The sequence below is a fragment of the Equus przewalskii genome, chromosome 30, assembly GCF_037783145.1.
Source record: "Equus przewalskii isolate Varuska chromosome 30, EquPr2, whole genome shotgun sequence".
NCBI lineage: Eukaryota > Metazoa > Chordata > Mammalia > Perissodactyla > Equidae > Equus > Equus przewalskii.
The window spans coordinates 25,347,382-25,372,715 of NC_091860.1; the positions used below are offsets into that span (position 1 = coordinate 25,347,382).

The following is a 25,334-nucleotide window of genomic DNA, read 5'->3' on the forward strand; positions in this document are numbered from 1 at the left end:
TGGCCCCCAGGCCGTAGTTTGCTGACCCTGGTCTAGAGCGATGACTCATTGGCATATGGCTCGAGATCATTCAGTTGATGGTATTTATTCTCGTCTACTGAGCTGCTCTTGTCCAATCTTTGCCACCAGCAGATGCGCATTTCAGAAATACGTTACAAAACAGAGATCTGGGCCTTGGGGCAGTGAACAGAAGGCAGTGGAGAAAACTGGGGTTTTTTGACTCTGGTTCAGAATATGAGGAAATAAATGATGGACAGAGGGCAAAATATTTTTTCCCCCAGGCCACCAATGAAAATTTGGAGTTTTTTGTTTCAAAAAAAAAGAATTTGCTCTTCAACAATGATAATATACATAATTTTAAATAAATTGGAAGCACTCATTTAAAAACAAATTTGTTGAGGCAGTTAAGATTTACCCAGATGAAGTCATGTTTAAAAAGTCTTGGGAATCTGAGTGAAGGCGGTATGTGGCTATCATACAAAGAGTAAATTAACAATATAGAGCTTCGCACACTCCTGCATCATTTGTTCAGGTTACCGGCCTTGTTGTCAGCATCTGAAAGCATGGTCCTAGAATAACCCAAAAGCCTAGCTTCCCTTCATGGCATCCTAATTTTGCACTCAAGTCTCTCCAGTCCAGATTGACAGACTTTCTCTGGAAATGGCTACGTAAGGAAACTTTTGCTGCAAGTAACAATGAGATAAACTCTGTAAATCAAAGAGGATTAAATGAGATAACAAATGAGGACGTGCTTATCAGCCTGTCAGGAAGCTTTGTTACTCCCAGGATTGCATAACCCTGGCTGGCTGATTGAAACTACAACTGGGTAAAATTCCTAAGAGCTGCTGGCTGATATCACAGCCACTCCCTCCTCTTGTTCTGGACCCCTGACTCTCCCCCAAGATGCCATCTGGGCTTTGACTCCAGACTTCAGATTCTCAAAGAACAAAGTAAATATTGGTTATATGCCGTGGGAGAGGTACTAGGCCTCAAGGCTATGAGGATAAATAAGATAGAGTCTTCTCTCTCAAGAAGTCCAGGGGAAAAGAGAAGTCATGTGAAAATTGTATGCAACATTCTCCTTAAATCACAAATATATGTAAGGGCCAGTCATGGCGCAATGGGGATGCTGATCACTTCTTTCTAAGGGTGGAGTAGAGGATGATGTGAATCGTTCTCAGAGGAGGGATAGTTGAGTGAGTCTTAAAGGTCTTTTAGTAGTTAGTTGAGTGGGTGAGATGAGAAGGGAGAGAGGATCCAAGAAGAGAGACAGATGGATAGTGTGTGAAAAACATGGAGGCAAGAGAAAACGTATATACAAGAGAAGCATCATGTTTAAGTCACTTTAATTAAGGACCTTAGAATTTTGCTGCAGAAAAGAAACGTGGAACAATCTCATGTTAATTAAATCCGTCATGTCACGTAGATGGTGGGAAGAGTTTTAGGGAAGGAAAAGAGTGTGGGGTAGTCAAGAAAAGATTAGTGATGCAGGTGACTTAGTCCTTGAAGATGGGATGCAAGTTTCTTGGCAGGAAAGGAGGGAGTGCATTCTCGGTTGGGGAAAAACATGGAGAAAGGCATGAAACAAGAGCTAATATGTTGTATCTGGAAGATTCTGGCAATATTTTGGATTAGCTCCCTTGAAAACCATCCTGATAAGAACATTTAGAGAGGCAGGTAAATTGTAACCAGTCTTTCAAGTGCATAGCTGAGCTCGTAAACAAGCAAAGAACACCCAAGATTCTAGACAGGAGAACTGAGGAGCAAAGTGGTGAGCACTGGAGTTAAATGATGCTTTCTCCAGGTGAGTTGCCAGTATCTGTGTCCTAGGGCCTGAGGTTTAATGCCCACATGGAAGGGGGATGAGAGCCTGCGCCCTCAGAGGTGGGGAGGTGAGCCTGAGACCATTGCATAACCTGGTTCTTTTGAAGGACCTCACCATTAGTGAAATAATGGGCAGAAAAAAACTCCTGCCTTCTCTACTCTGGACCCTCTAGCTTCCCAGACTCAATCTCCTAGTGCAAATGAGATGACAAGAAAAAGTAACCGAGAACCCTCCCCAACCCCCAACAGTTGAGTTCACCTGGTTTTATAAGCTCTTTCCTCCTACAAAAAAAATCTCACCTGCTGGTCCATGGCGTCTTCAAGAGTATGGGAAGATGGAAGGAGACAGGGATATCATGCCTTCCTCACTGAGGGAGGGTGACTCCACTACCTCTAATGAATTTCTTGTATATACAATCTACATGTGCTGACATGCTGTGTTTACTTTGTACATAAATGGTCCACTATCTCATATTTAGCATGACTTTTTCACAGCCTCTGCATATCTTTCTCTTATGTTCTTGATGTTTGCCAAGGCACATCCCTGGGAGAGTAGCATGAGTGGCACAGCGTGGACCTAACCCAAGGAAACAGAAATCATGAGAACTCATATACAAGGGAAAGTTGAATGGGTTAAGGGCAGTCAGAGAGTCAGACACCAAAAAATCTGTAGAATGAAACAGTCAAGGCTCCAGAATCCAAACATGAAATTGGGCAATATAAACTTCAGAATTTAGACGAGGCACTGGGGACCGAGAACTCACTCATGTTAGCCAATAGTTGTGTCAGAGCAATGCATGGAGGACATAAATTACAAAGGAGGGCCGTGAACTTAAGTGAACTTCTCTTGGTCAGCATCCTCTTATTTACTTCCGGTTAGAGCAGGAAGCCATACCTGTGGATGACCCCCCGGGGCCTACAGATAGATGCGGTAAGGCTATGTGCTTGGCCAGAGAGGCATGGGATCGACAATGAGGGTAGTGAAAAAATAATCTGTTTGGAGTCTTGGGCTATTTACACATCAAGCATGAAAAATGGATATGCCTAAGACATCATAATGATCCAAAGAAATTTTATTAGCAAAGAGCTCTATAGAAAAAATGTACGATGACATTATTGGGTGTTTGATAATTTGTCAAAGCAAAGTCAAAACGTTAGATAATGAATCTTAACATTAGCCAGAGCTTTAACACGAGAAAGGGTTTGCTTCTCAAGTTAGCATAATGTTATCCAAACACAAAGATTAGTGAAATTTAGTTATGTTTACATTGCAAAAGATGTTCTAATATCTAAACCTATTCAGACCTTTTTTTTTAGTTAAGGCTGAATTGAACCAGAATTTAGTCTTTACCAATCATTCTCTTTTAAAACCAGTCCTGAAGTAATATTGGTATTTAGATCTGAACCTTTATAAAAAGGTGCTTTTCTCTTGCTCTGGAGAAATAATCATTTTAGGGGTCAACCCGTGGCCAAGTGATTGAGTTCGCGCCCTCCGCTTCAGCCACCCGGGGTTTCGAGGGTTCGGATCCTTGGTATGGGCATGGCACCACTCGTCGGGCCACGCTGAGGCGACATCCCACATAACACAACCAGAGGACCTACCACTATGTACTGGGGGGCTTTAGGGAGAAGGAAAAGAAGAAAAAAAAGAGAATAATTTTATATTTTTTACACAGATTGGGTGAACATGTATGTAAATAGGTAATCAGAACCAGGGTTGCAATATAATCTAGCATAATACTGCATTGAAAGAACATTTGAAGTTAGAATTCAAACAGTAAATGAAATTATAATAGCTTAAAATAATGTGTTTAATTATGGGAACCCTGTGATTTTTGCTTAATCTAGGAAACATGCTCTTCATAATAGTGTGAACATTAAAATGCAGAGACCACAGAAATAGTGTTTTCTGCATTTACTTCCAGGTGAAAGGTCAAGTCAGTATTTAACATTTACTAAACTGTTTTAAAATATTGGAAGATCTGAAGACTTATGTCCCAAATTTTCCATTTGTATGAAGAAAGCTTATTAGTTTCTGCTCTTTCTCCAAAAGGAACATTTTGGCCAGTAGGAAAATAGTTTCAGTGTCTTTCAACAGGATTCCTCAAATTTGACTGAGACGTCTTTTCTGGGTACTTTATGTTTCTTAATTGTAGTTTGAAGCATTTATTTTTAATGTGAATTATATAACGTGGTTCATTTCCAGAGATATTTGTGGCACAGTGGTGACGAGAGGGAACCAGGCGTTGTGTTCATCATTGATTTCCCTTATGAGTTTACATAACCTCTTGAAGTATACTTATACTGTAGGTAGGGGAGTAACATTATTTTTTTGTGCTTTGGTTTCTTCTCTGAAACCAATCCATTGCTCGATTTTTTAAAGTATAACAATGATATAGTCGCAAATATATTATGGAGAAATGGTCTTTCTCACTCAATTTATCACCTCGCTCCTAAAGTTGGGCTTTTAAAAAATCTGATTACTTGGTGTGTCACGCATGATAAGAATTCAGGAAGCTTTCCGTCAAATCATCGAAAGGCTTGTAGCATGCACCTGTAAGGTTCTGCTACATTTTACAGAATAAGTTTTTGTTGGTCTTGAAATACCCGCCCTGAAGCGTAATTGATACCCATGGACTGACAACATCTGCTGGCAAGTCGTGGCTATTCTGGTCTTAGCCACGACCATGACTCCTGCCACGGGACAGCGCCCCATGGATGCTGGCTTTGGAGTGTTCGGACTGACGCTGGGATGTGGACGTGTCCACTCTCCTCATTGCTGGCGTAGCCAGGTGTTTACAGTTGTGGGGAGGGTCTGATGTTGCAAACTTTGATGGAGTCACAGGCTGTTTTTAGTTTTTGTCTGTCCTCTCAAATAGAATGTCTGTAGTGCCATACGACCACACAGGAGCTGGACGTCCTGGGCACTGAGGACCTCCCCCGGCTGGCATCAGGAAGGACTAGAGGCCGACAGGAGGACAATATAGATACAAGGCCGACAGAAGGACAATATAGATATGCTTTCTCCTTCTCCCCGCTGGTGTTGGTTGTCTCTACCCACCCAGGAAGGGAGGATGCTGACCCACAGCCCAAGCTTGTGTTGGGTGTATTCCATTTCCCAGTATCATCTCTCAGGAACTCAGGGCTGTCTTCATGGTGTGTATCTGTGGATCAAGACTCTCTTTCATGGCTCAGATCAGACTTTCATTGTTGGATTGTTTTAGGCTGTTCATTATAGACCATCTTTCTCTTGGGTTCATTTAAAAGGACTGCGTGGACCAATGAAAGAGAACATGTCAGCTCTTGGTAAACATTTTAGAATGAGGCAAGACATAGGACTTCCTGGGAGAGCAGCACACCATTCTGGGGGAAACATGGGATGGCCAACATCTAATACCCTTAAACTGGGGTTTCTTCTATGATGTCAGGGGCTCCCCTTGTATTGTGTCCAACAAGCCAGGATTTGTGGTACAAAAGCCTTTTGTGTCAGTAAGTTCGTGGTGAGTGTGGTTTGGCGCCGATGCAGAAATATCTCAGAAAAGCTGCCTCAGCAGGTACCCTGCTGGAAGTGGTAGCAAGAAGTGGGCAGGCAGTTGGGTTTTTCATGGGCTCCATTGACATTTTGCTCTGGGGGTCTTATCAGATAATGCTTCTCTACTTGGGAAATGTCCAATAGTCACTCACGATGTGGTAGTTCGCTCAGTGGAATCCTTACCCCCTTGAGGGCTGCCCTAAGAGCCTGCAACTGCTTGGGCTCAGTTTCGTAGAGAGGGAGTGGGGGGCGGGGCTGGGGGGAGAAGGAGCTTCCATCCCTTGACCCTAGTGCAGCTTAATGCACGGCCCAAAGTGCACAGGACAGAGCTGCTACCCGGACCCCCCTCCCCTGGTGGTAGCACACACAAGGGCAGCGTGAGTGCCTCTTTGGGGGCCCAGCTCTGCTCCTTCCTCTAGAGAGCTTCAGAGGACACTATGCAATCTTCTTTCCTGAAGATGCACTAGAACAAGGAGGACCATTGCCAACCATATTGGACGAATGGAGAATCTGAAACAGAGAGTTTATTTTTATTTATTTGTATCCCGCCTTGTTTCTGAAGGAATTTCAATGGACAGAGATTAAAAGACTGATTTAATAATAAACCTAAGGCAGAGCTGGAATTAACTTCTAAGGCATTGTTTTCAAAGGAAATACCTTTTTCCTCCTTTTAACCCGAGGAAAGTGCACAGAAGAAGAATTCATCGCCGTAAAATAGTTTCAAGTGGCGAGTAATCGTTATTCTCTGTGATTCCACATGGCAAGGATTCAAAGGAATCTTGTCTGTCGCTAGCTTCCAGGCAAGGAACTTCTTCACTACCCGAGTAGTAAGAAATACATCCTTTTCATCCTATCTTCCTTCCATCCAAACAATCTGGAGTGTTGTCACGGCCCCTTCTGATTCCATCTACGCGCCGGTGTTCGCGGATTGCCCTCTGGATCAGCGGGGGCGGGGAGGGGGGGATACCTCTGGCTTGGTATTTTCAGATCCCGGCACAGACGCACAGAGGAGACCCACTGGGCCTCTTGCTAGCTGATCTCTTGAGGAATTCTGACTCCTCTTCAGCCAGGCCTTCACGTGCTCCTTATTTCTCTTTCTCCAGGCACAGATATGGTTCTCCTGCCTCTTTCCAGTCACCCTCTCTCCCCAAGATTTATTAAGTCCTTCCCGCCAGGCTTACCACCTAGTCGTTGGATGAAGTGACCCAAACCCCTCTCTGCAAGTAAGCCCAGTCCTTGTCCCCGAATATAAAGGCAAATGAGGATGATGACTTGCTGGGAGCTATTCTTCTGGCCCTGAAGAGCGAATGTAACTTTGCAATGTCAGACATTTGGCCTTCCTCATTAATCAGACCCGTAGCCTCAATTATATTAATCCCCGTAGGAACTCTATGCAATACGCACGGTTGTAAATTGTATATGGCTATTTTAAAAGATTTCCAGAGAAGACATTTCCACAGACTCCTGTGGCCACCTATGAGCAAGTTAATTTCAGGGCGTCATCACTCCAAGTGGTGTGTTGGGGGTTCCTCGTCTCCAGCAGGCTGGCTTCTTCCCAAAGTGGAAGGCCACCAGGTGGAGCTGTGGGGGTAGGGGGGCGGGGGGAAGAAGTCCAAGGCGCATGGCATGCTGGGGTGTCCGCTGTCTGCTCCTTCAGGTCAAGTTGGTTGGAGAGGGCATTGAGGGGTAGGTGGTGACCAGCCTAGTCCGTCTGCCTGCACTGACACAGTCTCCAGGTCTTCTTAGTGGACATCCCACAGTCTTAGGTTTGGGAGGGACCTGAATGGGATGGTGTCCAGGCCTTCACGTCTTCAGGGTAGTTCGGGCCTGCAGACTAGCTTGGGTTGTACATTCCCTGCCTTTCTGGGCTGCCTCTGATCTTTCTGGAATGTGCATAGCCTGTTCTCTGGACTGTACCCTTGGAAAAAGTCTGACGAGGTTTCTGTGACTCTTCAGCACATAAACACCCTGTGCCGGCATATCAGCTTCAGCCCCCTTGCGTAGACTCTTCTGTCCGGACACTCGCCTGCCTTGCCTTTTAAGCCTTCTACGGAATGTGGACCTCCCAGGTCCACATCAGCCCATCTGAGGAGAGGATCTGAACCCCCAGAGGGTTAATGGGTGGCGGGGACTGCAGGCAACAGTGGCAGCTTCTGCCCCCAGGCCCCTCGGGATGAGGGGTGGGAGGCCATCCAAAAGGTCCTAATGCAACAACTGTGGGCCGGCTGGCCTGCCCGCCCTCGGTGCATGTGAGGATAAGTTGCAGCTGTGGCCTTACACGGTCATAAGAAACCTGTAGTTGCTGAACTAGGGAGAGCAGGGTGGAGAGGCTCAGAAAGCTATTCCTAAAGCAGACTATCCATCACTATGGGAGAAAAATACCAGCGAGGGAGCCAGGCCAGCCCTCTGGAGGTCTTTACACACTATTTAAGGAGCCCCAAGGATGCCAGCAGCTAAACAAACAAGTCCTGACGAGTTTCCCCTCGTGCGAGCCTGCACCCTGTGGGCCTGGCCAGCTCTGAGCTCCGACAGAGAGCAGTGGGAATAGTCCCAGGGGCCTGGCTTAGAGCTGGGCTCCCAACCGTGTCGTGTCCCGGATGGCCACTGCTTGCTGTTGTCCTGTCCTGTCCAGCTGTGGACCTTCAGACTTTGCAGAGGTCTTTCCACTTCAGCTGGGAATGACACCGGGCCCTTCTGATGCTCATGCTGGGGTCGTGTTGGAAGGAAGGAAGGGTGAGGAGTCGAAGTCGCCAGCTTCCTGGCTAATGCCGTCAGTGTCAACGCGTAGGGCACTCCACCCACATGTGTTTATCGTCATTGTCTGAGTTATTTATTTTTACTTTAAACTATCCGTCAGTCGGCTCTCCGTTTCCTACACATCAACCTTCTCAATATTCTCCGTCTTAGGTTCCCAAGGCTGGGGGCTGGGTTTCTCCTATTTCCTTGTATTCACAGTAGAATTCCACCTCTCTCTCTCATTTACTCATTCAACAGATATTTACTGAGAGCCTAAAATGTACAAAATATCGCGTTGGGAGGATGAGGAAGGACAAGCGGATAGCTGTTTTGAGGAGCTCCCTCTACAGTGTGACAAATAGGCAATTTATTCACCATTTACTTATTCAGGAAGCACGCATCAAGAGTCTGCCATGTGGCCAGGCACAGCTGGGTATTAAATATGGAGTGGTAAAACAGAAAACGTGCCTGTGCTCAGAAGCATAGACACAAGGGCACATGTGTACAGCGATGGATGGCAACGAGACTTTGGGTGGTAAACACAATGTTGTCTACACAGAAATCGAAATATAATGATGTAGACCTGAATTTTATATAGTGTTGTAAATCAATGTAACCTCAATAAAAATTAATTAAACACATTTTAAAAAAGAAGCATAGCATTGAGCTGGACGGATTTGTAAATGCACCAATATATGATTGCATTCTCTCTATAAACGTTGCGAAGGGAAAGAACAGGGCTCCATGCTTGCGAGAACAGGGGAGCGATGTGTAAGCCCAGAACTAAAGGATGAGAAGGGACCAGCAGTAGTGCAGACTGTAAGGAAGAGCATGCCAGGCAAAGGGAACAGGAAGTGCGGAGGTCCCCAGGTGGGAAAGATTTTGAAGAAGTAATGATAATGTCATGTGGTACGTGCTGAAATGGACATGTGCGTCGAGCGATGAGCATCTCAAAGGATGGGGCTGATTCTTGTCTTCGCAGTTGAGTTAGGAATGGCTTCACCAAGGAGGGCATGTGTGAGGTGAGTCTTGAAGGACAAGCTGTAGTTAAGTGGATAGAAAAGAGGGGAAGGAGGGGGCCAGCCCCGTGGCCGAGTGGTTAAAGTTCTGTGCACTCCGCTTCAGTGGTCTGGGGTCCGTGGAGGCACAGATGTTAACTCAGGGCCAATCTTCCTCAAACAAAAAAAAAAAAAAAGAGGAGGAGTGGCAACAGATGTTGGCTCAGGCTCAATCTTCCTCACAAAAAAAAAAAGAGGGACAGGACGGGGAGCTGTTTGTACAGAGGCATGAAGTCATGAAAGAGCTTGGTGAGGTAGGTAAGTTGAGTGTGTGAGAAAGTAGACTTTAGAGTTTATAGTGGAGCAGGAATAGCAGGAAACAAAACTGGAAAGGTAGTTTGGGGCCGTTTGTTTTATGGAGGAGAGTTTAAGCTGTTTGCTGAGGCTCGTGAGGAGCCCCCGAAGGTCGTGCACAGAAGAGGGTTGAAAGTCTGACTCTGGCAGCAGTGTAAGGCAGACTGAAAGCCTGTAGGAAGTACAGGCCCCGTGTTACACCAATTCCGTGTGCAGGAATTTATTCTCCAGAGATAGCAGTGAGCACAAAGACGTGTGAGTAATGAGCTTCCAGCAGTGCTGCTCAAAGAGTCAAAAATATTAAATTATGGTATATGCATGCAATAGAAAATAGCGCCACCATTAAATGACATGGGCGTGCAAACTGCATATGATATAGTAAATAAAAACTTTCTAGTGTGATATATTATATGACCATATTTTGCTTTAAATTACACACACACACACACACTCAGAGGGAAGTTTCTGAAGGAGGTGTGATATACCATCATTTTAATGGTGGCTGCCCCTAGGTGAGTGGGATTTTGTGAGTCTCATATATTTTTTTTCTGATCTTTTTTAATGAATTTTTTTTTTTTTTGCATTAAGAAAACATACAAAAGAAGAAAAAAGTCTATTGACATTCTAGGGAAGAGGGGTGCAAGCCCAGATTACGGTCACAAGGATATTTAGGAAGAGAAGAGAAGAGTTGCAAAAGGAGATGGAATTGCCAGGACTGGGGGACTGAAGGACGTAGGGTTAGGGAGAGGGGCAAGAAGAAGATTGGACATGATGTCTGGGTTTCTCACCTGGACCGCTGGGTGGCTGGAGGTGCCATCCTCCAGGATGGAGAGCCGCAGGGGAGAAACAGGTCTGGGTGGAAAGGCAAAGCTTCTGATCTTCAACATGTTGAGTCTGAGATACCTGTGGGACGGGCAAGGGGAAATGCTTGGCAGCTTGGTTTGGATCTAATGAGAGAGGTGAGCTCTGGAGACTGGTCTGGAAGTGAGCGATACAATGATTGGGAGTGGACAAACTCACCTGGCAGAAGTGTGTCTTGAAAGAGGTGGGCTGAGGATGTAGGCATTCCAGGGTGGCTGAGAAGGAGGAGCCAGCAAAGGCAAGGAGAGGACTGGTCAGAGAGAGGAGGGGATCCAGGGTGGTGCCAGGGAAGCCAGAGGCAAGCAGAGTTTCAAGAAGGAGGGAACGGCCATCATGGTAAATAGCCCACAGATACTTTAAAATGGCTTCCAGAAAGTGCCCAGAAGTTTCCGGTGTGGGTTCTGCTTATTTTCACAAGATCCTCAGACACATTTCCTCGGGATGGGAGTCGGGGTTAGGAGAGGACAGGAAATTCTGCTGCTAGTAAGTATGTCTTCTGAACAACCAGGTGATGGCATGGAGGGAGGACAGGCCCAGTGCCAGAAGGCGAGAACAGAGACTAGAGCTGGGTTCCTAGGCCCCGAGTGAAAATTAGCATCACCAGTGCCATTCTTTTCTCGTGGAAGACCTGGGGCGAGTTGGGGGCATGGGACAACCTTCTGTAGGATGAAAAGATGGATTTAATGAAATATATTCCTTGTTCACATCCTTGGGTGGATGCAGAATTTATTCAGTGCTTTCTGCAAGGATCTTATAGGAGATGAATCCATTAATTGCTGCCAGAAATGAAGTGAAAGAAACAGAGCCCGTCGGCATACGGGGACCTGGAAGGAATCCCCAAATAAGCTGCATGTTATAAGGGTTATAACTCAGAATCTCCGCTGTGCCAGCAGTCTCGGGGCTGAGATTTCACTGCTGCTGGTGTGGGTGTTGGCCCTGGAGTCTGACTTCCTGGGTTTTAATCCAGGCTCCCATGGGGCATAATGCTCACCCGTCTATTTTTCAGTCTCCTCGCCTGTGAAATGGGAATATTCATAGTCACTGTGCTTCCAGTGAGCTGTGAGGATTAAATGGGTCAGTCACCTCAGCGTTTGAAAAGCTCTCACACTTGGCATAGTACTTGGGGAGTAGACGGCCCCCAGAAAATACTGGCTCCCGATGTCTTCCTGTGGTATCATGAAACTCCACTGCTTTCACCGTCCAAGAATGAAGGGATGGGGGAAGTTGAGGCACGACTGTCATTAATTCGGTTGGGATCCACAGGAGGAATGATAGGTGAACATTTGTCCCCTCAGGCTAGAAATGCTTAGTTTTCTAAACTATGTGGGAAAGAATGTAATGTACGGATTTAAAAGCAGACAAGTCCAGAATAGTTTTCCAAAGTGGATGTTGAGGTTCCTGTGAAATTCGGGGGCCCATAATGGGATGTTAGAGTGAGAGCAGTTGGATACGGAATTGAAGAGTAAGACTAAGGAGTGAGGAAGAGGGCAGTTCAGAAGGGAAGAGAGAAAGCAGGAGTGGCTATCTCGAGTAGACAGAGAGGTGGAAAATATACAGCGAGAGGTAACACCCCGTCTGAATCTGGGTTATAAAGCAACGGCAGAGAGTTGCAGAATCTGGGAAGAGACTGACAGAATTTTCAGAGAAATTGTCTAGTTCCGCAGCACGCCTCATTCTGAAATCACGGCCCCAGACTTAAGCGCGTCTTTCTAACTCCGCTGCCACCCACCCACTAGCAAACGCATGTGTAACTTCTGTCTGCCTGGCCCTGTTCTTAGTACCTAAACTCATTGAATCCTCGTCACAGCCTCATGAGGTAGGTACTGTTATTGTCCTAATTTTACCGATGGGGTAACTTAGGCACAGTGAGATACGGCCGATAGTAAGTGATGGAACTTACAACCCAGAGCCCCGGGGCCACACAGATAGTAAGTGACAGATCCAGGGCAAACCCAGATGGCCCGCTCTGAAGTCCAGGCTTGTCACCACTGGAAAAGCTCCAGATGCCATCGTGATGGCAATTAGGTAATGAGTGTCCCTTACCTCAGATGCCGAATCTCTTTAAATGTCTAGCAACGATGCTGTTTAGAGAAAACAGCGCTTTCTTACAATATCTGGTCGATTGTTTTAGAAACTCTTGTCCAGGCTCCTAGAGTTTTTCTGTTTTTCATTTCATATGGCTCTTTCCTCTTTGCACAAGTCATGTGTGACTTCACGGCACACTTTTATCCATCAGCGTCTCCAGAACGCACCTGTGTCACCTCTTTGCTTGGCTTGAACTGTCCTGTTTATCATCTTTGCTCCTTCTCAGAATGCCCTCTCTAGTCTCTCAAGTTATACGGTTTCTTTAAGGCTCATCCTCAGATTCCTCCCTCTCTGTAACGCTGGCCCCCGTCACTCCAGCCCACGGTTTTTTCATTCTCCTTAAATTCCTATGGAATTTATCATTTGTACCTTTAATCTTGTAATTCATGAAATGCCCATACATTCATTCATTCATTCATTCGCTAGACTTCTCTCTAGCGCCTCCTGTGTGTCAGGAGTTCTCCTACATGGCGGGTGACGTGAAGATGGAGGGAACCTGCTTACAAAGAGCTCCCAGTATTGTAAGAGAAGGAGATAGAAAGCAAAGAAGCATGACTGGGCCATGTGCGCTTTATAATATGAGAATATCGAGGACAGTCACAGCCTAAAGGAGAGAGGCTCAGCTCTCTTTGGAGGAGTTAGAAAAGCTTTCGAATAGAGAAGATAGCTCATTAACTGGGTTTGAAGAATGACTGGGGCCTTGTCGGGTGAAAAATGGGCATAAGGCAGTAGGGGAGAACATTCTAGGTCAAGAGAAGAGCAATGGTGAAGCTACGGAGGCCTGAAACAGCATATGACATTTCGTGTGTTAAACACCCATTCATGTCTTGTATAAAATTGTAATGAGTTTATGCCAGTTTTTTTCCAGCTAGGTGACAAAGTTCTTTGACATTTATCCAGTCCCTTTACATAGTAGGCACTTAATTTTAACCCTGGGATTGTTGCTGGTGTGCAGTTTCCAAGCCAGGGGACGTGTGGACTGATGTGGTTGGAAGTGACTGGTTTTCTTTTTCTGTTTGTCTAGACCAAGGATGCTCTCTTCACGATTCTCCATGACCTCCGACCCCAGGACCATTTCAATGTCATTGGATTTTCCAACCGGATCAAAGTGTGGAAGGACCATTTGGTATCAGTTACTCCCGACAGCGTCAGAGACGGCAAAGTCTACATTCACCACATGTCGCCCACGGGAGGTAAATATGAGTCCTTCTTCTCACGTTAGCTTCAACGTGATAATAAGCAAGTAGCTACTTTTCTGCCAAGAGATGGGGATTTGAAAACTGAAGCCGAGCACAGGAAAGGAGATAAGAGGTGAGAGCTTTCCCAGGCGCTTATGTTTCTCTGCACACCAAATCTGTAAATTCTCCTCTTCCAGGCCCCAAACAAAGATGGTCAAGTAAGTTATGGGGGAATACCTGATAGGTTTTGGAGGCTTTCCTGGCCTAGCTCACGGGTCCTGAACAATGAAGCTGTTTTTGTAAATTGTTATTGGATGTGGAGTTAAAGCCAGCTAGATGATCCGTGTGCTTGAATATTAGCACCTTAGGAAGCAGCGGGTGGGAATGCCCTGCTGATCCACCAGTCCTCTTGGCTGGGCTGTCGCAGAGTAAGTGGAGCAGGAATCCCAGATGGCCTGGGAGGTGCTGTGTTTGAAAAGCGTGATGGGCTCTGAGTCTTTGCACCCTTGGCTTGGGTATGGTGTCCAGGTGAGTGTGCAGAGGAGGGAAAAGGTCATAAAGAATTCTAAGAGAGCCAGCCCTGATGGCCTAGCAGTTAAAGTTTGGTGCACTCCGCTTTGGCAGCCCGGGCCAGGTTCCCGGGCACAGAACCATACCTCTCGTGTGTCAGTAGCCATGCTGTGGCAGCGGCTAACATGGAAGAGCTAGAAGGACTTACAACTAGGATATACAACTACGTACTGGGGCTTTGAGGGGGAAAAAAAAGAATTCTCAGATTAGAGAATCAGAACAGGTGACCCAAGTGTGCTCAATATAAATTCCTCCAACTCAGGACCTTGCTGTTATTTCCATCTCTAGTTCAGTGGACACATGGCAGGTGCTTGGTTTTGGAGTGTTTATTGGAGCTGACCCTGACCTCCTCCCCCTTCTCTTAAAGGCCCTTTCCAGAGACGCCATCTCCTGGAGCTGTTGTCTCAGTTAATTCTGCTTTGGTTATCTGGAAACATACAAAGGCCCAGTTCAGTCTTCTTCCATCTGAGATTTTTCATCTTTCGTATATTCATTATTTCCTAGCCAAAAAGCTCTGATTTCCCAAATCTTGCTTGGATGGAATTTTGACTTATAATGGGATTTCCTACCAGTCTCCACAACAACATGATGTAGGAACTGCTTTACTGGCGGATGGGAGAAATAAAAGATAACATTTAATATTATAGTGATGATCTATGGCAGGAAGTTGACAAGACTGTAAAGTCCTTGAGGAAAGAAGCTCTTCTTCACCTTTGTAGCCCCTAGTTCCTGGCATAGCTCCTGACATACAGTGCATGCTCGATGAATATTTGTGAAGTTGAATTTATTTTGATAGTCCTGCTTACTATTAGAATGATGTTTGTGGGGAGGGTATAAAGCTTTAGAAAATAGTTAATGTGTATTATGTTCTTTTGGAATCTAAACCTTGGAAACCTTATTGGTTTCCTTTATTTTTCCTTGGCACTTCATCACCCCAGCCTCTGCAAGAGAACAGAAATTAACCCGTCACCTTGGAGAGGGGTTGCATTAGAGGTGAAGCATAGATTCTGGAGCCAGACTGCCTGGATTTGAATCCAGCTCCACCCTCCATGAGTCATTTAACCTCTCTATACCTCAGTTTCCTCATCTGTAAAATGGGGTGGTGAATGGAGTTGTTATTAGGAGGAAATGAGATAAAATATTTAAAGTAATTAGAACAGCAAGTGGCGTATAGGAGGTCCTCTGTAAGTGTCAGATATGGCCATTTGTACCCAAGTAGTCCTTCTTGCTGCTGCCCTTGGATCCTTTGATGACCCCAGGTAAGCTCTCTGTGGAATGGTTGGGACAGCTCTGTGGGACTTTCCCTGTGGAGAGAGCCTGCCTGTTGTTAAGTGTGTGGGAGATGCACTGGCTTAACATAGGTTCGATTCCCACCTGTGCCTTTGGTGCCTGCTATTAGGAAGGCTAAGTCCATCCGTTTGCCTGGGCTCTCCTTGGCTTTAAAGTGGAGGGAGCAATCTGGCACCATTGCTAAGTTCTAGATTAAAGAGAAAATAAACATCTGCCTTTTAGTCCATGCCCACACATCCAGAGGCAATGTGAAACCAGCCTGGGCGTTCAGAAAGGCGAGTCAATGAGCCCAAAGAAATGTTAAATACTGTTTCAGCTGTAACTTTCCCTTACGTTCGGACTCTGTGTACATCTTAGAAAGAATTATCCATGTGTTTGTGCAGACGTGGACATATATGTTTTTTCAGCCAGAAATTCTGAGGATGTGGAGCAACAGGGGAAATGTTTAGTTCCCCCAAACATGGTACATTTTGCGGGTAGATAAAGATCACTCCAGTCAGGGCGATAGATTGTGGTGATGGGTGTACAACTTCGTAAATTTACTAAAAATGATTTATTGTGTACTTAAAGTGAGTGAAGCTTTTAGTATGTAAATTTCATGTCAATAAAACCATGGGAAAAAACCCCACTGGAGTCAGAAAGGGCAGTAGTGTTCACAGTCACAGTAAGAACTCGTGGTTTCACGTGGTGATGGTAGAACAGCGACAGCAGAGTGGAGTGAAATTCTTAGCTAGTCCAGAAAGCTCCTATTAGCTGGCAGTTTCAACCTCAGCAAACTGACTGTCCATCTCTCCATCCCCCAAGCAAACACCTGTTGAGCACCTGCCACAGACACTGTCCCCTGACTTTGATCAGAGCTGCTGGGGACAAGCTCCTCAAAAGCAGAACTAGTGGGGGCGGGAGGTGTAAAATGTAAAGCCTCCTCCGTGTGTGTGAAGGTTCTGAAGAGCAGAGGGGATCCCCGGGGGCGGGAAGCGAGGAAAGGAAGGCAACGGAGGCAGGAAAAAGCTGGTCAGATCCTCAGTCAGCACCCTCCAGCCCCCGCCGCATTGAAGTCATTTGAGACTGTCTCCAGTTGCCCCACCTCCTCCTTCGGTGCCCTTTCTTTCCCTCTGTGACTCTTTCTCCCTCCAAATTCCTGCACCCAACACCCTCCTGCCCTTTTCAAAGTTATTCTCAGAGAAAGATGTAGAAACCATTAATGCTAAGGTAGTGAAGACTTCTCAGCCGGGGTACCTACCAGCAGATACCTTCAGGAGAAGCTTACAGACAGGGGGATGATCCCGTGCCATTTCTATTCATTTAGCAAATGCTTGCCAAATTTCTAGACAGGCCATGTAATCTGGAATTACCCCAAATCTGCAAGTGACTGCTTCCCCTTGTCCCCCACGTCACTCCTGCTAGTGTTTCAATGGTTGCGAGTAAACCACAGCCATGAATGTGCTCCCAGCCATGAATGAGCGCAAAGGCTTGAGCTGTCCTCTTTGGTGTCCCACAGGCACAGACATCAACGGGGCCCTGCAGAGGGCCATCAGGCTGCTCAACAACTACGTGGCCCACAATGACATTGAAGACCGCAGCGTGTCCCTCATCATCTTCCTGACGGATGGGAAACCCACCGTCGGGGAGACCAACACCCTCAAGATTCTGAACAACACCAAGGAGGCCACGCGAGGCCAAATCTGCATCTTCACCATCGGCATTGGGGATGACGTGGACTTCAAGCTGCTGGAGAAGCTGTCGCTGGAGAACTGTGGCCTCACACGGCGTGTCCACGATGAGGACGACGCGGGCTCACAGCTCATCGGGTCCGTTGTCTGCCCTCTTGGGACAAGGAGGGGCTCAGAGCGGGGTTGAGGGGTGGGTTCCGTGAAAGACTCAGAAGTGAGGATGTCTGGCCGCCCCTTAACCTCAAGTCTGCTGGGCACGATCATAACTCATGACACCAGGAGACGTCATGCTGTGTTTTGAAACCAGGCAGATCTGGGTTCAAGTTCTGGTCCTGCTTTGTGACTTCAGGCAAGATTTAAGACGGTCTGTGCCTCAGTTTCCTCATCTATAAAATGAGGATTATGATTGATTGACAGAATTTAATGAGAAAACCTGTGTAAAGTATGGGCGAGATGGCGCTCACGTGTAAGGGGTTCTTTAGCTCTTGTGGTTATATTGTCTCCTTGACGTTTCAAAGAGCTTTCTAGGTTATTTACTCTAATTCTGCCCTCTGGGGTAGGTAGGAAAAGTAGTGTTATCTTCTTTTTGCATACTAGTTAAAATGATCACGTTTTTATTTTGAAGCAAAATGACCAATTAAAAATGGCCACTGATTATAGTATTTTTTGAGGTGGAGAAGAAACTGGAACTTAGGTCTTCTAACTCAGTTTAGTGTCTCCCCCCAGACCTCATGGTGCCAAATACTGGGTGTGCCTTTGTCGTTGGTCTGAGGAGGTGTCGACCCCCAGTTCAGCATTATGCCCTTTAATCTGCTTTGTGGCACAGATAGTATATACTTAAAAGGAAAAGTGAGGTTTGAGTAGATTTATAGCTATTTAAAAGCCATAATCAAAGAACATTCATTAATGAGAAATCTTAACTGGAGGTCTGTAAGGTGGGCAATAAAGATAAGTCCTTGGTGTGGGGCTAGCCACCATTTTTCCCCAGCATTTTTGTCAAAGATTTAAATAAAAATACAGATTTTCTTTCCACATTTTCAAAATTATTCAAAACTACATTCAAAGAGAGAGAATTGAATGCATTGTATAATAGAATTGAGATTCACTGTGTTCATAAGCAAAAGCAATTACTTTGATACAGACCAACTGCACTGTCACACTAGTCAAAGCACTATCCATACCTAACATTTATCAAGAACCTACAATATGCCAGGCATTTCTACGTGTACTACACATGATCCTTGCAGAAATCCTGGGAGTGGGTGTAGCACAGTAAAGACGAGCTGTCGTGCGGATGACTCTCCCCTGTAATAGTCCGGACAGGCTGGATTCCGCTCCAGTAGGTCATTCAGAGACCCAGGTTCCATCCATGTTATTGCTCTACACCCCTTAGGTGTCATCTTTCACTGTGAGGTTGAAGTTAGGTCACTACCACTTCTGTATTCCAGCCCCAAAAAGGAGGAAAGAAAAGAAAGGCAGAGAAAGCTGTTCTGTTGTAAGCAAGCATCGTGCAGAAGTTGTGTGTATCACTTCTACTCATACTCCATTGGTGAGAACATGGCCACGTTTGGCCACGGTGGAAGCTAAGAGATGTAGTTTGTAGCTGGATGGGCGTGTGCCCAGTTAAAACTCAATTATTATGGAAAAAAAGGGGGAGAATGGGTTTGTGGAGACAGCTAGTAGTCTACCAAAGTAGTTACTCTTAACAGTCCAGTTTTACAGAGGAAGAAACTGAAGTTCAGAGAGGTTAAGTCATATGTCCCAAGACACAGCAACGTTGTGGCTGAGGTGGAAGTCTAACTCCACAGCCCGTGCTCTCTAGATCTTTGGAAAGGGGATTTTAATTGTCTCCTTACTCAGCAAAAACCAACCGTATGACATAATTAGGAGAAAAGCTAAAGCAAGCAAATGCTGCGTTACACAAAAGTGCGGTGTCAAAGTCAAGGTCAGCTTTCTCAAGTATAACGGGCTGGTTCAGGTGCATCTGGACCATGTGTTTGGTTCTAAGAAAAATGTGGTAAGAGGCCCTTTGAGAAACGTGGGTGTGTACAAAGGAAAGTTCCCAAGAGTGGTTAGGGCTTCCTGAAATTGTGTCTTATGAAGAATGGTTATGAGGGGCTGGCCTGGTGGCACAGCAGTTAAATTTGCATGCTCCGCTTTGGTGGCCTGGGGTTTACTGGTTCGGATCCCGGGTGCAGACATAGCACCACTTGTCAAGCCATGCTGTAGTAGGCGTCCCACATATAAAGTAGAGGAAGATAGGCACAGATGTTAGCTCAGGGCCAGTCTTCCTCAGCAAGAAGAGGAGGATTGGCAGCAGATGTTAGCTTAGGGCTAATCTTCCACAAAAAAAACGAATGGTTATGAAATTGGGGGTCGATGAGGCTACATAAAAAGACTTCAAGGAGCACATAGCAGTGTTTGTCCAGCATCTAAATGTCACTGTTTTCCCAGCATCTAAATGTTGAAGATGGGTTAGACTAGTTCATGCTGTGTTGCTCCAGAAGCAAAACTGAGACCAGTGGGTGGAAATTGGAGGGAGGAAGATCTCAATCTACTACAGGAGCTTCCTCCTTCTCATCAGAGCAGTTGAACAGAAGCGAGGAAGCCATGTGAGGTAGTGAGTTCCCTGTCACCAGGAGTGTTCAAGCTACTACTTCATGGGCTCCTATCAGACATGTTCTGCTGGACAGAATGCTGGACTTGATTGCTTCTACGATCAGATCCACCCCTCTGACAGTCCATAATATCCTTTAGGACCTGCCCGCAGCCAGGGCAGGGCCCTGATTCTCTCTCTGTCTTTCCACTCCAGGTTCTATGATGAAATCAGGACCCCTCTCCTCTCTGACATCCGCATCGATTATCCACCCAGCTTGGTGGAGCATGCCACCAGAACCCTGTTCCCTAACTACTTCAACGGCTCAGAGATCATCATTGCCGGGAAGCTGGTGGACAGGAAGATGGATCAATTGCACGTGGAAGTCACGGCCAGCAATAGTAAGAAATTTGTCATACTGAAGACAGACGTGCCCGTGGGGCCGCACAAGGTTGGGAATGGTGTCACGGGAAGCTCCAGGCCCAAGGGTGACGGCAAGGAGGACCCCAACCATCTGGAGCGTCTTTGGAGCCACCTGACCACAAAGGAGCTGCTGAGTTCCTGGCTGCAGAGTGATGACGAGCGGGAGAAGGAGCAACTGAGGCAGAAGGCTCTGGCTCTGGCCATGAACTATAGCTTCCTCATCCCGTTCACATCCCTGAAGCTGAAGAAATCCGCCCAGCCAACGGAGAAACTGGAGGACACCCATGGCATGTCGGCCGCCATAGGGCCGGAAACCGTGATGCAGAGCCTGAGAGGCGCCCCCCTGCAGCCAGGTAATGAAACCCCAGTGATGGCAGAATGGCAAGAACCAAATATGTCCTTTCTGACTGCTTTTCAGGCCAAGGTCACCTTGGCAATAGTTTGTCTTATTTTATAAACAGTCACTCTGCATGCAGCTTTTATCTTCAGCGAGTGTGTTCGATTGTTGTGTTTGTGTTGTTTTAAACTGTCGATCTCTGTAGAGAAATTAGAAAAGGTGGCATTTGTCTTAGAAATGGTGCCTGGTGAAGTCAGTAAATCATCGATGTCAGTATCAGTAAATCATCAATATTGAAGGCCAACCATGCCCAGGCATTCCCAGAGGCACCGAGATGGGCAAACAAATAAACAAACGTTCATTTTAAGTGCCTTTCAGCATTTTTATGGACTTCCCAGTTATGTCCTTTTAGGTGTGGGCTTGATTTTATTTTCCTGAGAACATATGGGAGGAGCTAAGTTCTGGATTCTTGAGAGAATTCACCCTTTAATGCTTATCACTCAGAATCTGGACAGAAACTGTCCTTATCAGTCTCAATGCCATTTTGTTGGACGGAGTTAGGAGCGACAAGAACAGGAGAAGTAGTTCAGTCAAGGGAGAGGATTGTGCTCAGTAATATCTGTTTGTGGAAAACAGTGTGTTTTTGATGCGTAACATTTTTATTAAATTCCTGGCTAGGTCACATCTCCAAAGGAGAAGGAACTGACATTAACCCGGGGCCTGCAAATGCTCTTTCGTTTATTCCTCCCACTCTAAACTCTGAGAAGCACCAGGCCATGGCAGAGAGAACATGAGCTTAGGATCCAGACAGCTGAGCTTCCGCTCGCCGACTCCCTTAACCAGCTGTGTGGTTCAGGGCGGGTTTCTGAACCTCTCTGAGCTTCTATTCCTTCATCTGTAAATTGTAGATAATAATGACTTCCCCAAAGGACTATTGCAAGGAGTAGATGGATGAAGTCTTTGGTACATCATGAGTGTAGGTCAGATACTCTCTCTCAAGACGAGTGCAGAACTAGAAATTTATTGCAAAGTTCCGACCCTGATGTAAAGGTTAAAATGATATGGTGCCTTTTTAGAAAGGGGGGAAGCTTATCTTGGCAAAACTTGTGCAATTTTAGTTGTGATGAAAAGTAAGTTGCATGACGCTGTTAGCTCATGCTACGAGATCCATGCCACGTCCAGGGAAAATGGCTTTTTGAGTAACACCTTTATTGTATGTCAGTGACTCAAATCTCAGTAGCTTCAGAAGAGATCGAACTCAAATGACAGGAGGCTCAGAGAGCCAAGGACACAGAGGAGGGAAGAACCGATCGATTGCTCTAAAGAGTTGTTTGAAATAGGATTTTCCTGAATCGTCAGCGAGGACTCAAGACAATCTTTCTTTTCCTAAAGCTCTGATGATTTTGCAATTTTGATTTTAGTCTTTTCGAGTGTCTGTGACAGCAGCCACTCACTGAGGCTCCTCACAGCAGCCCTCCAAACTGGGGAGTCCCTCCTCCTTCGTGGTCTGCCTACTTCTGCCGGTGTCCTGCTGGCCACAGACCAGTGTGGAGAAGGGGCCACTTGAAAACCATTGATACTTTAATCTTTAGTTTCCGTGAGGGACAAAAATCAGTGAAGAGGAGCATAATCTTCTTAATACATACAATTTGAAATAAGATATGCATTTTCATTACAGAAATTGATTTACTTTTAGGTTGTTCTTTCATTGAATATTTATTTTTGCCTGCTGCTTTATGAGTTGTACTTACACACGTGGCTGTGGACACTGGATTATAACTGTATCTTTTTTTTTTTTTTTTACTTTTTTTGGTATTTTTTTTAAATTGTGAGAAAAAAAGAATACATAACAAAATTTACCGTCTTAACCATTTGTCAGGTAGCGTTCAGTAGTGTTGAGTATATTTACATTGTTGTGAAACAGATCTCCAGAACATTTTCACCTTGCAAATCTGAAACTCTGTAGCCATTAAACAACTCTACTTTACCCCTCCCCCCATAACTGTACTTTGAGTATGATAGAATATTTCCCCCTATTATATACACAGAAGTCACAGACGAGAAGAATATTATCTAATTTATAGGAGAATAAAATAATTAAGCCTCCACAAATTACACCTTCTCTTGTATGTCGTGAGGCCAAGCTCCTTCTTTAAAACAGAGGATGTTTTTAAATTGCCGCAAATGTATCTGAAAGCTGTGTTTTACTCATCTCCATGCTCTTCTCTCTGTACCTCTCACCTCATCCTCCTCAATGCATGAGAGTGGTTCTTTTCTTCCTTCTCCTTTCTAGGACCTGCTCTCAAGGAACCGCACAACCCAAGAATTAAAATCTCCAAAACATCAGGTAAAGGAAAGAATGTGGTTGTGTGTGATTTGAGAGTTTAGATGTCTAGAAAGTGGACAACCAGGGATTCCCAGAAACCGGTTAAAATACCAGCTCATAGAACAAGACACGATGACTCAGATTTATTTAGTGCAAGCCAGCGGCGGGAGGCAGTTCTAAGAAACAGGATCATCATTAAACCATTGCGTAGAAACACCATGAATAACACAGTGCCGAGGAGCCCGATGGAAGACTAGATGGAGAGCAGAGGCGCATTTTCATCCTTATTGAGCTTAAAAGGCATTTGTTTTAAAGATCTGAAGTCTACATGCCTCCAGTTTCTGGTGTTACAAATATTTGCAACTTGCAGATTTTTTTAAAAAAAATTTTTGTTCTGTTATTAGTTTCTTAATGCTTGGCTTTGAAAGGGAAGAACAGATAAGAATACCATAAAATTTCCTTTGGCCAACTTCCTGGGATTATAATAAAAATCCAGATGGAATAATAACACAAGGGCTGGGTTTTATTCTGAAGATGTACACATCTCCTTTGTAAGTCTTTATTATTGCCTTGCCGCTGATGTGCTGGACGTGCAAATACATGAAGCCAGGGACACCTTGGAGATTAGCGATGGGGATCGGAAACACACAGTCTCCAGTGGATGGCACGTGATTCCTCTGAACACCCACAGGCATTATGGAATGCAAGAAAAAAAAAAACCTTGTTCTTGGATGCTGCATGGAGTAATGGCTGTCAGATCTCTCCTCTCTTTTTTGAAGCCAGCAACATTTTTCCTTGTAAAGAGATTTGGAGGACCTAAGTAGGAATGATATGGTTCGAGCACAAGAAACTCTCGAACTGTCACATAGTTATAGTCATACTTAAAGAGTGCCAAAAATATGGACCAGGACTTTTATCTCCTCTGGGCTTCATTTTTTCCAACTACAAAAGACCAGTACCTTGTGTATCTTTATATGTTGCTATTCACAGGGTGCTTGAGGCATGAGATCAACCAGATTCTTTTAAGGGCCTTTCTGAGTCATGCTGGGGGCAGAAAGGGTTTTTCAGCAGTGACACCAAGGACATTAATTTGCTTGCAGCTTGAAAAGACTGAAACTCCCCTTGCCCATACCCCCACCATATACACACGAGTATGCATACATGTGCATGTAAGGTAAAGAGGTGGTCAGAAACATGTAGTGTTTGGCATATAAATTAGAGGGAAACTAAATCTCCAATCTCTTGAGAGAAGAGAATTGATGTGGACTCTCGGGAAATATTTTGTCTGTACCATAAGAAGCAAGGTTGTTCATTTTAGTGGAGGTGAAAATGAGGAGAATGGACAAGAAACAGTGCCAGCCAAATGTTGTGGTCTTGTCTGTGGATGAAAATTTGAGAGCAATAAAATTAGTCTGACCCAGAGGAGGGTTTTCCAGTGACATGGCTCACTGTACTGCCTAACCTCCTGGTGACTCTGTGTGCATCACTTGTCACCAGCCCTAAACTGGGCTTGCTCATGGCTACTGTCATGCAAGGATTGCGTCCATCTGGCGCTGTGAATGTCTCAAGTGCCGTGGTCCTCTGGCCCTAGGAGAGGAAGTCTTCTCATCCACGTCTCGTCACCCGGGTTGTCAGAGGAGGAAGGAAATTACTGGGGGGAGGCCACACAGGAAACCGAAGAAGTGGGCTCAGCAATAGTGGGGGGTGTATGGCGATCCTTCTCTTCCTTTCTGTGAGCTGCTTACCTGTCAAAGCTTAGTTGTCTATGTTTGACTGAAGTGTGGTGAAAGGAGTGTTATCTTTGAATACAGGGGACCTGAGTTCAAATACTCACTTCACCCACACTAACTGCATAACTTTGATGAGCCAGTTCACCTACCCGTCATCTTCCTCATTTAGACACTGAGGATGGGTGACAGGATTAAATAAATAATTCACAAGAAACTAGAACAGGGTACTTACACATGGAAAGCACCCAATGAATGTCTTTTCTTTCTTTTTCTCACCGTTTTTTCCTGCTGTGGCAGTGGACGGAGATCCTCATTTTGTTGTGGATTTCCCCTTGAGCCAGCTCACTGTCTGCTTCAACATTGATGGGGAGCCCGGGGACATCCTAAGGCTAGTCTCTGATCACATGGACTCTGGTAAGTTCTGCCCTCCATCGTGGCCTCTGGGCAAGGGCAAGGTCAGTATCATGTCCCCCTCTGTTCCTAAGATGGACAGAAGGGGCATGTATAGATGCTCAATGAGCATTGTTGATGACTAATTAGAGGAAATGGACTGTGTGCTGGGCTGGACTCAGGAAGAATGCGTTGGAATCTGTGCTCTCTGACTTAACTCATTTTGTGGTCTTGGGCACTCGATTCTGAAGCTTCTGTTGTTTCCTTTGTAAAATGGAGATAGTTATTCCTACTCTGCTGGCCTCACCAGACTATTGTAAAGACCAAATTAAATAATGGATAGGAAGTTGTTTTGTGAATGCACAAGTGGTATATAAATTCGTGATATACTGTTGTTATGTCTTTCCATTCAAAAACTCTAATGGTGGGCAGGA

The 25,334-nt window shown here is 45.4% G+C and overlaps 1 protein-coding gene across 1 annotated transcript in view; it reads left to right on the forward strand.

Annotated features, from left to right (window-relative positions):
- Window positions 1-25,334, forward strand: part of ITIH5 (inter-alpha-trypsin inhibitor heavy chain 5) — an 85,450-nt gene that overhangs the window by 52,836 nt on the left and 7,280 nt on the right. The window contains exons 8-12 of the mRNA XM_008529152.2: window positions 13,415-13,583; window positions 16,927-17,236; window positions 19,911-20,470; window positions 22,748-22,801; window positions 24,808-24,924. Coding sequence (XP_008527374.2) covers window positions 13,415-13,583; window positions 16,927-17,236; window positions 19,911-20,470; window positions 22,748-22,801; window positions 24,808-24,924 — 1,210 coding nt within the window. The remainder of the gene's footprint in view (window positions 1-13,414; window positions 13,584-16,926; window positions 17,237-19,910; window positions 20,471-22,747; window positions 22,802-24,807; window positions 24,925-25,334) is intronic.